Source organism: Felis catus, chromosome E2, assembly GCF_018350175.1.
Source record: "Felis catus isolate Fca126 chromosome E2, F.catus_Fca126_mat1.0, whole genome shotgun sequence".
NCBI lineage: Eukaryota > Metazoa > Chordata > Mammalia > Carnivora > Felidae > Felis > Felis catus.
Window position 1 is genome coordinate 42397410 of NC_058382.1, and position 13831 is coordinate 42411240.

The 13831-nt window shown below is 39.5% G+C and overlaps 1 protein-coding gene across 11 annotated transcripts in view; it reads right to left on the minus strand.

Moving 5' to 3' along the window:
• Nucleotides 1-4890: 4890 nt before the first annotated feature.
• Nucleotides 4891-13831, minus strand: part of TERB1 (telomere repeat binding bouquet formation protein 1) — a 46869-nt gene continuing 37928 nt past the window's right edge. For 2 of the 11 annotated variants that reach the window (XM_023245625.2, XM_045047096.1), the window contains exons 17-19: nucleotides 10343-10492; nucleotides 9981-10046; nucleotides 4891-5216 (exon numbers count right to left, since the gene is read on the minus strand). In XM_023245625.2, coding sequence (XP_023101393.2) covers nucleotides 5029-5216; nucleotides 9981-10046; nucleotides 10343-10492 — 404 coding nt within the window. In that variant the 3' untranslated portion in view covers nucleotides 4891-5028. Of the gene's footprint in view, nucleotides 5217-5554; nucleotides 5593-9980; nucleotides 10047-10342; nucleotides 10493-13831 lie in introns of all 11 variants that reach the window. The other 9 variants (XM_023245629.2, XM_023245628.2, XM_045047098.1 and 6 more) reach the window with 9 other exon arrangements.

Genomic DNA, 13831 nt, shown 5'->3' on the forward strand with positions numbered 1-13831 from the left:
GTGAGGCCGCTGCGGCGGCGGAAGGTGGGTGGCGGTCAGGCAACAGCCGGGGCAGCCATGCGCAGAGAGGCGACGGCGGCGGGACCTGGAGCCGCCGGGACGGAGGGCGCGCGGGCGGCCTCTGCCGGCCAAGGGGAGTAGTGGCACTAGCCTCGGGTCCTCGCCGAGCTGTCAGCTAGCGATGCGCCGTCGAGGGCCCAGGCTAAGGAGAAAAGCTCAGGCTTTGGAGTGAGACTAATACACGAAAGCGCCATTTATCTGGCGCTGATCTGTGCCAGTCACACATTATCTCATTGAATCGTATCTAACCCTTTTACAGACTAGAAACCTGAAGCTCAGAAAACTTAAGAAACCTGGCCAAGGATCCCAATGCTAAAAGGTAGCATCCCAGTACTTAAATCCTATTCACTGAACTTAAGCTATCATGAATTTTGCCTAATTCTTAGCCCCGCAATGAAAGACCCATCTTAAACTAGACCCCCAAGTCCTCATAAATATCCCGCTTTTCACCTCACTCCCTATTGAGTGCAAGATAGTAATCTTTACTGCAGCAAACAATACCATTGTGTTTATTAACTTTTTTTTTTTTTTTTTAAGTTTATTTGAGAGAGAGGGCACGCAAGCACGCTAGCAAGGGAGGGGCCGAGATAGAGAATCCCAGGCAGGGTCCAAGCTTTCAGTGCAGAGCTTCACACGGGGCTGGATCTCCCAGTCTGTGAGATCATGACCTGAGCTGAAATCAAGAGTCAGATGCTTGGGGCGCTTGGGTGGCGCAGTCGGTTAAGCGTCCGACTTCAGCCAGGTCACGATCTCGCGGTCCGTGAGTTCGAGCCCTGCGTCAGATTCTGGGCTGATGGCTCAGAGCCTGGAGCCTGTTTCCGATTCTGTGTCTCCCTCTCTCTCTGCCCCTCCCCCGTTCATGCTCTGTCTCTCTCTGTCCCAAAATTAAAATAAAAAACGTTGAAAAAAAAATTAAAAAAAAAAAAGAAATAGGCAGCTTTGATTTCCTTTCTTGGGGGTGGGGGTAGTGACAAGAAAGATATGTGAAAGGATAAAAGGTCAGGGAGACAAGGGGAAGGAAAAGGGTAATGGAAGGAAAAAAAAATACACTTCACTCATGGAGCTTAACTTTAGTGGCCTTTGAGGGTTCTTGCTATCCTCTGTGGAAAACGCTCACTTTACAAGGCATTTCTAAATATCACAAGGAAGTGGGATATGGCAGAAAAGCAACCACCTACGTGAGTTTCAAAGGAGTAGAATTCTGATCCTGGCTCTGCCAAAATGTTGGCAGCATGAGTTACAGGATCCAACAAATGGGCATAGCATCGGCCAACCTGAATGTAAGGTTCAAACAAGGCAGTGAGAGTGAAAATCCATGAAGAGTTACACCCTTAGAAGTCTGGAAAGTATTGTAAGTCATAAAAAGGCAGTGTCTGGATTTCCGTAGGACAGAAGATGGAGTTTAAAACTACAGGCCAGTGAACTTCATCAGCCCTAGCTGAAATTCTCTAAATGTGACTAGATGGAAAAGGAAAAGATAGGGCAAGATTCACAGTCTCTCTCTCTCTCTTTTTTTTTTTTTTTGCAGGAATGCCAGGCAAGAGGATGCTAGACATAGCAAATGCAGATTTCAATGGGGCATTTGACAATTCACTCAGACAAAGTGAAATGTAGCCTGGATGATAGCATTGCAGCAGGTCAAAGACCAGGCCCAAAGGGAACCGATGAACAGGGATAACCAGAGGCTGCTAGGAGCCTGCCCAGCCTCTCACCCTGGCCCAGCACCTCAAGTTACCCTCAGTGACTTGGATGAGAATGCAGCATCACACTCAAAGCTGTGGATGATCTGAAGTAGGAAGAGATGCCTAATATACTAGATGACAAACTGGGTACAGACATACTCTGGCAGTAAAGCCACATTTCTTTCTGGACACGTTTTTTTTTAATGTTTATTTTTGAGACAGAGAGAAAGAGTGTGAACGGGGGAGGGCCAAAGAGAGAGGGAGACACAGAATCTGAAGCAGGCTAGAGGCTCTGAGCTGGCAGCACAGAGCCTAACGTGGGGCTCGAACTCCCTAGCTGTGAGATCATGATCTGAGCTGAAGTCGGACACTCAACTGACTGAACCACCCACGCACTCCCTGGACACATTTTATCAAGACAAGTAAGTGTCCAGTGGTCAGTGACTAAGCCCATAAGGAGACATGACACTTTTCTGCTGAAGCATGAAGTAACTGGGCTTATCAGCATGAAGGATAGAGAATGTAGAGGGAAAAGGAGAAAGTGATGGATAACTATCTTTTCCTTTCTCAAGGATTGGCATGTAGAAAAGAAATTCAACTTTTGTGGTTCTACAGAAGGTGCTTGAGGAGGGCACATTTCATTTTAATCTAAGTTAGAACTGACCACCAATTATCACCTTGTGAAGTAGTAAATTCCAGGTTTCTGAGGATTTATGCAAAATTAAAGACAGCCACAAATGTTGAGATTGTTGTACAGCAGTTCATGCCTCTGGCAGGGAACTATAACTGAGGTCAATTCCAACTCCAAAGGTCTGTCATTATTAAAATCATTTTTTATTCCTTGTTGATTTTGTCATGTCTAAACTCCTAAAGCTATACAGTTCTCTAATATGTCATCGTTCTTCCACTTTCCTTTTGATGTGTCTTCATCTATCTTATTACCAAATATTTCCATCTGAGGGGAAAAAAAAGCAGCTCATGTTAACCAAGTTAGTGAAGAGTTAGGATAAAATTTCAAGGTTTCAGAAGGCAATATAGCATTGGTTAATTTTTTTTAAATGTTTATTTATTTTGAGAGAGAGAAAGAGCATGAGTGGGGGAGGAGCAGAGAGAGGGAGAGAGAATCTCAAGGAGGCCATGCACTGTCAGCACAGAGCCTGACTTGGCTCGATCTCATGAACTGAGTGATCATGACCTGAGCCAAAATCAAGAGTCCAACACCTAATGGACTGAGCCACCCAGGTGCCCCAGTATTGGTTATTTTAAATATAGTCTCAGTAACTGACACAAATCAGTGTCTAACCGACAGTATATCATATTCTTGGGGATGCGTGAGTTAAGCAGTGTTTGATTTTTCTGTTAATTTCCGATCAATAAAAGAACTATTACCTGAGACCCACTTAAAGTAGAAAAACATGTTTAAATCCTTTCTGAACATCCGTAAGAAACAACTCCTGATTAAGCCAATAAGACTGACAAAACAATGTTTTCCCCTTTGACCTAAAACAACTTTCCTAAGTCTTGAGAAGTGCAAATCAAAAAGCCTATTTAAATGGACAAGATTCATTCACACTTGAGATGCTATAAGGAATTTTCCTAACTTTAATTTTTTTTAATCTTTATTTATTTTTGAGAGAGAGAGAGAGAGAAAGAGAGAGCGAGCAAGCAGGGGAGGGGCAGAGAGAGGGAGGCATAGAATCCCAAGCAGGCTCCAAGCTGTCAGCTGGGAGCCAGATGCGGGGCTGGAACTCACGAACTGTGAGACCATGACCTGAACCGAAGTCGGACGCTTAACTGACTGAGCCACCCAGGCACCCCTTTGTAATTTTAAATTATTCTTTTATTCAGGGGCGCCTGGGTGGCTCAGTCGGTTAAGCGGCCGACTTTGGCTCAGGTCATGATCTCGTGGTCCGTAGGTAGTTTCGAGCCCCAGGTCGGGCTCTGTGCTGACAGCTCAGAGCCTGGAGCCTGCTTCGGATTCTGGGTCTCCCTCTCTCTGACCGCCCCCCCCCCGTTCATGCTCTGTCTCTGTCTCAAAAATAAACAAACATTAAAAAATTTAAAAATTTATTCTTTTATTTAAAGGAAATTTTGAATTTAAAGAAAATTTTCTGCTTATTGGCTGTGCAATTTTCATTATGGATCAGAAAATTAGAAATTTAGTAAAAATTCTGGGGCACCTAGGTGGCTCAGTCGTTTGAGTGTCCGACTTCGGCTCAGGTCATGATCTCGTGATTTGTGAGTTTGAGCCCCACATTGGCTCACTGCTGTCAGTGTAGAGCCCACCTCAGATCCTCTGTCCCTCTTTCTCTGCCCCTCCTTGTTTTGTGCTCTCTCAAAAATAAATAAAACATTAAAAAATAAATTTAATAAAAATTCTTAATTTATCCAAGTAGATATAGTCATGATGTGAAAAGGTCAAAGAATACAAACTTTTCTGGAAATACCTTTCGGGACTGAAGAAATCTATTACAATGACACGAAGCAGTGAACCAATGGGTATATAAGCACAGGTGAGCTTTAAGCCTCTGATACTTGATCCCTTTGCCACAGCAACAGCATATTAAGTTTAATAAAGGCTGCAACAGCATCCTTTGGGGATCAGGATAGGAATATAAAAAGAGTAAGAAAAATAGACAACTGAGGTCAAATAGCTTGGTTTTCCACTAGAAGAAAACTAACTTAAACGATAAAAATTTGTTCTAAGCTTTTAAAAAGCAAAGGCAAATAAACATACACCAAAAAAGTGAACCTGACCATAGAATTTGGGGATATTCAAAGGAACTGCACAATTAGCCTCTAGAAGAGGAAACATTTTAGTTTAGCTAACAAAATGTCAAACATTGATTTAATATGTGGGAACTTCATTTGAACAGCTTGGGAAACTATTCTAAGTTCTGGGGAGGAACTTACACTGGGTGAGAATATATACTAAAATCCAAATGTCTCACATGGTATCCATTACAATATAATGTCAAATAATGCTTAAAGGCTGATATTTTTTTCTCTGACCTGTGTTCTTTGAGCTTAAGGAAAAATAAAAGCATATTCCTAAACAAATGTTTGACCTTATAAAGGAATTTTGCTTACTAATCTACACATTAAAAAGTGTATTTGTTTTATAAATTACTTTAATAATTCAAAGAGATACAGAATCACAAGGAGTATTTAATTAAAACAGTATTGTTTTCACATTCTCTGTTTCATGAGAGTTTTGAAGATTTTAAATTGTGTTTCAAGCCATTGTATTCTATTAGTTAAACCTAAAAACTGACAAGTATCCTGATCAAGGAGCTTCGTGCTTGGAGCCTTTGGTCAGCTTGTGGTATTTGTGAGCAAGATCCACAGCCTTCCGTCCTTGCTGAAAGGGGAAAGACCACAAAATTAAATTCCAGTGATTTCCCATTTTCTTAACTCCATTGAAAAGGTAATTTACTTCTTCTTTGGTAAAATTTTTGCGAATTCTTCTTTTTTCTGTAATTAATGAGAATCATAGAATATATAAATACTTGCTGAAAAAAGGGATCTTCTTAACTTACTCTAAGGATAAGTTCTTAACTTACTCTAAGGATATGAACTATGTAGTGAGAAAGCTTCATGCCTGCATTACTCATCATATAGAAATTCATTTCAATTTTAAAAATTGAGTGCCTACTATTAAGCTAGGTCTTATCACTGTGAATTCTTCAATAATTTTAACAATTCTATTGCAATACGTGGAACATCTTTCAATCAAGAAGCACAAGAATTTATAAACATTTGATTTTTAATTCTCTCAACATTCCTGTGAGGACAATTAACAGACAGCTTACCTATCTTACAGATACAGTCTTCCCAAAGGGCTCCAAAACTTCATAGAATAAAAAAGAATATCGACACTTGTTACTTTAATTATCAGCCTTGATAAATATTTTTTTTAAAAAGGGTCTTTTGAAATTCACTTTTTAAAAAAATTTTTTTTTTCAACGTTTATTTATTTTTGGGACAGAGAGAGACAGAGCATGAACGGGGGAGGGGCAGAGAGAGAGGGAGACACAGAATCGGAAACAGGCTCCAGGCTCCAGGCTCTGAGCCATCAGCCCAGAGCCCGACGCGGGGCTCGAACTCACGGACCGTGAGATCGTGACCTGGCTGAAGTTGGGATGCTTAACCAACTGCGCCACCCAGGCGCCCCTGAAATTCACTTTTAAAAACATTCACTACCTGTATGGGTGCTCAGCTTGATTAAAACTCAAAAAATAGGCTGCACAAGGGAGAAGGAAGTTTTTAACTATCTGGTTATTAGGGATACTTTCTACAACAGAAAGAATATGCAGTTGGTATCTGTGTACATAAATATCTTCTGGTGATGATTACTAGGAAATAGTTTTCTCGTAAGGTTTTTTGTTCATTGCTAACTCATGTTATCATTGTAGATAGCTGTTGATAGGAGGAGTTTTCTCTACTTCCACTTAAGGCTGCTATTTACTTTAGAAGGAATTGAAACAGTGGTGCTGGGACAACTTTAGAAAATCTTGCCCTTGCAGGTCAAGACTGTGAGCCATTTGTCTACTTCTCCTAGGATAGGAGGCATGGTTCAGATCTTTTAAAACAGAAATGAAAATTTTACCAGCAGAAGGCTGAGAAATCACTGAAAATAATGTCTGATGATTACTTAATGGTATTACTTAGAATGCAAAGTCCAGGAAGATAAGAATTATTGTCTGTTTTGCTCACCGTTATATCTCCAGTGCCTAAAATAATATCTAATTATTGGTAAAAAGTGTTTCAAACTTTTAGCTCTACTAGAGCTTACTTTTAGCTCTACTAGAAAGCTGTCATCTAAGAAATAGAGGATTTCAATTTCACTTGCTTAATGATTTGAACTCATAATCAGGAGTGGACGGGTTATTATAACGTTCAGGATACTGAGGTCCAGGAATTGTTCATGTAAAGCCAATTCTCATTTTTCCAATACAGCTGCCATCTCACTGACTCCTACATCTGTGCCCAATTCCTCAAAGGTTATTGCAGCAGAGTACTGGGCAGCCTAGAAGGAGGAAGCAGCTCTACCCCACAGGGCTCCCCTTTGTGACTTCTTTAGTGACTTTTTATTTTTAATGCTTGGTTACTTTTGAGAGAGAGAGAGAGAGAGACAGAGAGACAGAGAGAGACAGAGAGAGACAGAGAGAGACAATGAGCAGGGGAGGGGAAGAGAGACGGGGACAGAGGATCCGAAGCAGGCTCTACACTGACAGCAGCCAGCAGGAGAGGGAGTGGGGGGAGGGGGCATAACTTGAATTCATGAACCACGAGATCATGGCCCCGGAGCCTAACTCAGATGCTCAACCAACACAGCCACTCAGGAACCCCTTTAGTGCTAGTCTTAGCATTGATCAGGCTTTAGGAAAGGGTAAGGGAAAGTAGGCAAGAAGGTTCAATTCTAGGGACTCTTATTTTTCAAAATCTCTCAAGACACCAGTCTATCCTAAAAGAGAGCCAAGTCTCTTTAAATGCTTAGATGCTGCAATGGTCTCTTCTCAAAAGAATGGTTTCAAATTTGAATGCAACCTACAACCAAATGAATGCTCATAAATGTGTCTTGAAACGAAAGGGAAATCAAGAAGGAAAAATGGCAATGTACCAAACATTCTTAGCCTACTTATGAAAGAGAAGTTCAATCTAATCAGTATCTCAAGATGCCTTTCTAAATTCTAAAAAAGCAGACCAAATTATTAGCCATTTGGCGTTAGCTAAAGCAATTCTAATCTACAAAAAAGATGTATGTACTTATGAGTTGAATGTCACTTAACAGTATTTAGGATCCCTCTGTATAATCAATGTACAACCACAATTATGTGCTTTTCATGAGGCTTTACAAATGATTTTACTATGTAAAATGATTATAGGATATTTAAAAAAAATTTTTTTTAACATTTATTTATTTTTGAGAGAGACAGACAGAGTGTGAGCAGGGGAGGGGCAGAGAGAGAGGGAGACACAGAATCCGAAGCAGGCTCCAGGCTCCGAGCTGTCAGCACAAAGAATGATACAGGGCTCGAACCCACGAACTGCAAAATCATGACCTGAGCCGAAATTGGATGCCCAACTGACGGAGCCACCCAGGTGCCCCAATTATAGGATATTTTAAATTGTTACATATTTGTTTTTAAGTCATGTTGCTGAAAAAAATCCATTATTCATTTGATGCCAACTCCTTGTCAAAAGCAAGTTTTCCAAGTGCAACATGTTTCTATGGAAAAACAACCATTTTCTAACAGTTTCTACGGAAAATATTACTTCAAAAAGTGGGCTGCCCTAGAGGAGTACTGTTTAATGTTTATTTTTGAGAGAGAGACAGACAGAGTATGAGTGGGGGAAGGGCAGAGAGAGAGAGGGAGACAGAATCTGAAGCAGGCTCCAGGCTCTGAGCTGTCAGCACAGAGCCCGACGAGGACCTCAAACTCACAAACTGTGAGATCATGACCCGAGCCAAAGTTGGATGCTTAACCAACTGAGCCACCCAGGCACCCCTGAACGCAGAACTTTTAACATAGAAAAAGACCCAGATATAAAAAATAAATTTCAGGGGTGCCTGGCTGGTTCAGTCAGTAAGAGTGTGTAACTCTTGATCTCAGGGTTGTGAGTTCAAGCCCCATGTTGGGTAGAGAGATTATAAATAAACTTAAAAAAAAACCACAATATTAAAAATAAATTTGAAATTTCTTTTAAGGCTTTAGCAGTGAAAATGGCCAAATAAAAGTATATGGTAAAATGTTTCCATATGAATGTCTCAATATCTTTGCAATAAATAACAGAATAATTCAATAAATGTTACTAAATTCCAGGTTACTTTGACAAGTAAAGTACTTAACTGCTTATCCTTACTCTGCAGGTATTAATTTCATATGAAGAGAAGAAAATGGTAATGTTCACTAAGTCTCTGTAATAAATTTGGAATGGTGATAAACCTGAAATTTTAATCCTGTAGTTAAATAAAAATTCCCATAAATTAACTCATCATTTAAGAAGCATTTTGGTTTTTTTAAGTTTAGTTTTTATTTTTACTATTATTTTTTAATATCCATTTATTTTTGAGACAGAGAGAGAGAGAGATAGAGCACGAGTGGAAGAGGAGCAGACAGAGAGGGAGACACAGGATCCAGAATGTGAAGCAGGCTCCAGGCTCTGAGCTGTCAGCACAGAGCCCGATGCAGGACTCGAGCCCACAAACCGTGAGATCATGACCTGAGCCGAAGTCAGATGCTTAACTGACTCAGGCACCCTTGTTTATTTTTAGAGAGAGAGAACGTGAGTGGAAGCGGGGCAGAGAGAGTGGGAGAGACAGAATCCCAAGCAGGCTCCACACTCTCAGCGCAGAACCAGATATGAGGCTCGATCCCATGAACCATGAGATCATGACCTGAGCTGAAATCAAGAGTGAGATGCTCAACCGGCTGAGCCACCCACGTACCCCAAGAAGTATTTTGATTTTTTTTTTTTTTTGGGACAGAGAGAGACAGAGCATGAACGGGGGAGGGGCTGAGAGAGAGGGAGACACAGAATCGGAAACAGGCTCCAGGCTCCAAGCCATCAGCCCAGAGCCCGACGCGGGGCTCGAACTCACGGACCGCGAGATCGTGACCTGGCTGAAGTCGGACGCTTAACCGACTGCGCCACCCAGGCGCCCCAGAAGTATTTTGATTTTTAAGCAGGGCTTTAAAGGTTTATACTATTTGTCTCTTAAATTTTGATTGTTTGAAGTGCTGTAGTTATGAACCAAAATCTTTTGCAAAATCTCTCTGAAGCACTTATACATAGGAGAATAATTTTGTTCTTAAAATAGAAATGTGATCAGGAGGATAGGACAGGGACTTCTGGAGAAAGACAGGCTTGCATTTGAATGTTAGCTCTGCCATTTGCCAACTCATTATGCCTTAAAGTGGAAATAAAATACTACACACCTTATAATGTTATTATAAGAATCAAAGGAAATATCCATAAAATACCTAACACCTAGTAAGTGCTTAATAAATGTTAGTGTCCTCCTGCTTCTTCCCCAGCGGGCAAGCAACGAGTGAGAAAGCAACATGAGGAAGGGAAGTGGGAAGCCCCTTTTCTTAGGAACTATGACCCTCATCAGACCCAACGGTTATCATTTAAGAACCATCAATGGGACTGAGAAACCATCATTTAGCTGTCCTCTTTTTCTCAGAACTATATGAAATTTAGGTTTATTTAATAATTAAATATATTAACTTATTCCTTCAGAGGTAGTAGATTCACTACTGAGTTGTCGTCTCCTACGTGGGGTCAGCAGAATTTCTGAAAAATACAGAAAACATTTAGTGTACTTAGAGTATCAATCTGCACGTCAATCCATTAGTATGATAGTTCCTTTTCCCCCCTTCTAATGGGAATCCTTAGATGGATTAGGAAGAATTTTTAAATGACCAGAGACTAAATCTTTTCCCTGGGTACATCTTAAAACACTGGTTGCTCTAAGATATTTTCTTTTCAACATGATTTTACCCGCTAACTTTTTAATATACTTCATGTTCTAGATTACAGTTCAAAAGGAAGAGTCATAATAATAGTTTCAAAGCTGCTGAATTCATTACTTTTGTTACAGATAAGTGATTTCCTTAGTTCACTTTTATATCTGTCTTCAGCTTCCACAATGACTTTGTGACGATCACATTGGTATGGGCAAGAGTGCAAGAGCTTGCTAAAATTTCGGCTATTCAGGGATTTTCCTACTGCTATGCAACCTAAAAGAAAACAAATTAAAGTGATGCATAGGTATTACAAAATATCTAGTAACAAATCTATGAAAGCAAATATCTTTATGATGATAACTGAAGTAAAATCAGGAACTTAATTATAAATATGTCAAGAAGGTCAGTCATGTGAGAGATTAAAGACAATACAATACAGTGAAAAAAGTGTTGCAATAGAGGTATGAACAGTTAGGATGATATAGAAAAGGAGCATCTAGTTTGGTCAGGTTCTCAGCAGGAGTCACCATTAGGAAAAATACCCAGAGGAAGTGACTCTTATGCCCAGTCATCTCTTTTTGTCTCAGTGTTTTATTATGAAATTTTCAAACACACAAGAGTAAAGGGAAAAGTATAATGAACTTCCACATATCCATCATTCACTTTCAATAATTATTAAGTTATGGTCAGTCATATTTTGTCTATAACCCACTTATTCTGCTCTGCCCTCCATGTATACACTAGATTATGGAGTCTGGAATTTGCATGAAACTATAATTTCATCTGTAAATACTTCATATTCATCCCTAACAGAGAAGGACTTTTTTTAAACACACAAAACCATTATCAAACCTTAAAAAATTATGTCTAATATAATCTAATATCCAGTCAGTGCTTAAATTTCCCCACCATTTCAAAACTTTCTTTCTACAATTGGTTTGTTTAAACCAGGATCCATCATTACCTTCAGTTGAAATGCCTCAAGTTTATTTTAATCAATCTCTTCTCCTCTCTTCCTCCTTGTCATTTACTTGATATAGACACTAGATCATTTATACTATGGAGTTATCCAAAGGCTAGGTTTCATTGATTATATCCTAGGTGCATGCTTTAAAATGTTCCTGTGTGTCCAATAAACTAGTAATTAGATCTGGATGATTGATTAGATTCAGATTCAATTGTTTTTAGTAGAATTCCTCACAGGCAGTATTGAGGACCTCTCACTGTATCATATTAAGAGGCACATAAAGTCTGACTATCTCTCTTTTTTTTTTAATGTTAAGATTGATCACTAGGTTCAGGTGATGTTAGCCACATCCATCCATTATAAAGTTCCCCATCTGCCTGTCGCCTAATGGTATTAGTGGCCCACTACTAAAAGACTAGAAGTTAGCCAGGCAGGAAGTTGGCTAGGATGAGGACATTTCAAGTACCATAAACATGTGTAAAAGAACAAAAAAGTTGAAAAAGCATAGCGTGTTCAGAGAATTATAGGTACTTTGGTGTGGCTGGAGTATAAAGTATGAGAAAAATGTAGGAGGAAAGTTGAGTCTTGTGAGGGCTGCAGGGGGCCAGATGACAATGGTCTTGAAAGCCATGCTATTTCTATCTGCAAGTCAATGGGGAAGGAACTAGAGGGCATTTATTAAGCAGGGAAATGACACGATTTCATTTGTGTCATAGAAACTTTAGCTGAAGGCAAGAGGTTCAGTTGAAGGGTTACTTCAACAGTCCAGAATATAAATGAGGAATTCTGAAACAAGACATTTACAGGGAGAATGTAGAGATTTCTGAGGTAAAAACTGGTGAATAATGAGCTACTGGGGTAAGGGAAAAGTTTAGGATAATTCTTAAGTAATTTGATAGTTGATTGAATGACAAAGTTTGGAATAAGCATAGCAACTTTCTGGCAGACTTAAAGAGAACAAATATGCAATAAAATTTAACAAGTGGAAGCAGAATAAAAGTCTACAAAAATTTAAAAGTCAGGCAGAGAGGCTGAGTCAGTGAGTTACAGAGAAGCATTGAGGGGCCTTTAGCTTGGTAACATGATAAAAAGCAAATATTAGAAAGAGAAGTTAACAGCAATATGCTCATTACAGTTGGGGGTTGGTGAGACTTAAAACTGAAAAACAAAAAAGTGTAATTGAAAGTTGCTGGTGTAATTGAAGCATGAAGCAAAAAGGGCCTATGTGGGAAAGAAGAAAAAATGAAATTTGACAGACTAGAAATAGGGGATAGAAAGAGAAAAAATGGTTATAAATGATTTAAAGTTTGAAATCTGGGAGGCCAAAAGAATAGTGACCACACTAATAGAAATGGAGTGGCTGGAGGGAAGGCAATTTAAAAGGGAGAAAGATGCTGTGTTTTAAATACATTAACCTTGAAGTAAAAACAAGATATTGAAATATGTCTTAGGTGTAGCTAGAAAAGGAGGATGAGGCTATATATAATCCAAGGTAGAAGCCAAGTGTAGAGATAAAGATTTGAAAATTATCAGTATGATAGGTGATGCCACAAAAGCAGATGTTGAAACAGCACTGAGTAAGTGCTATAGATCATGTCTTGGGGAAATATGCAGAAATTTGGCAGGAAGAGAAAGATAAAGTAATAAAGGTGATAAAATGAAGTGTTTTTCAGACTTCTTGAGATGAGGACTAGTTCTATTAATCTGATCCCCATGCCTGCCAAAGAATAAACACTCCCTAAGTGTCTGTGAAGTGAGTGAATCATCATTAAAGAAGGGAACTAGGAAAGAACCATCTCAAACAAACTAAGATATGAAAGGGAGTTAACAGTAATAAAGTATCTCCTCTGCCCTGTGGAATACTTCCCACCAGAGGTTCCCAAACTTTCTCACGTCATAGCATCCTTGAGATCTTGGTGATTTTTTATGGCACTCCTAGGCCAAAAGAAATACCAATCTTCTGTTAAGTCCCAAACAACTTAATAAGCATTTATGTTCTAATAACTTAGTAGCCATTTGAAAAAATAATACACTTAAATTGAAAAATATTTAGATTTCATTCTTATTAACCACAATTACTCCTTTGTTTTTAAAAGATTTTATTTTTAAGTAATCTCTATAAGCATCATGGGGTTCAAACTCACAACCCTGAGATCGAGAGTCACACTGCTCTACTGACTGAGCCAGCTAAGCACCCCTAATCACAGTTACTCCTAATGCGATATATGCACTTACTAGGTACAGAACAAATTCTCCTATCTTGGAATCTGACTGACACTGCCACCCTCATTTCTTGTTCCACATTATTTTCATGTAGTGCTTGCTTTTTATCACAACCACTGGAAACTCAGGTCCACAATGACATGAAATCATCAAAAGGAATGCAGTGCAAGCTGATGGTGAAACTGTAACGACTCTGAGCTAGTAGTTCCTGTGGTATCCAAAAGATGTTGATTATTATGTATTTCACGTATAAAATTTATTTTTTTAATGTTTATTTTTTTTTGAGAGACAGACACAGAGACAGAGAGAGAGAGAGACAGAGAGAGAGAGAGAGAGAGAGAAAGTGCTTGTGTATGCAAGTGGAGGAGGGGCAGAGAGAGAGGGAGAGAGAGAATACCGAGCAGGCTCCTTGCTGTCAGCAC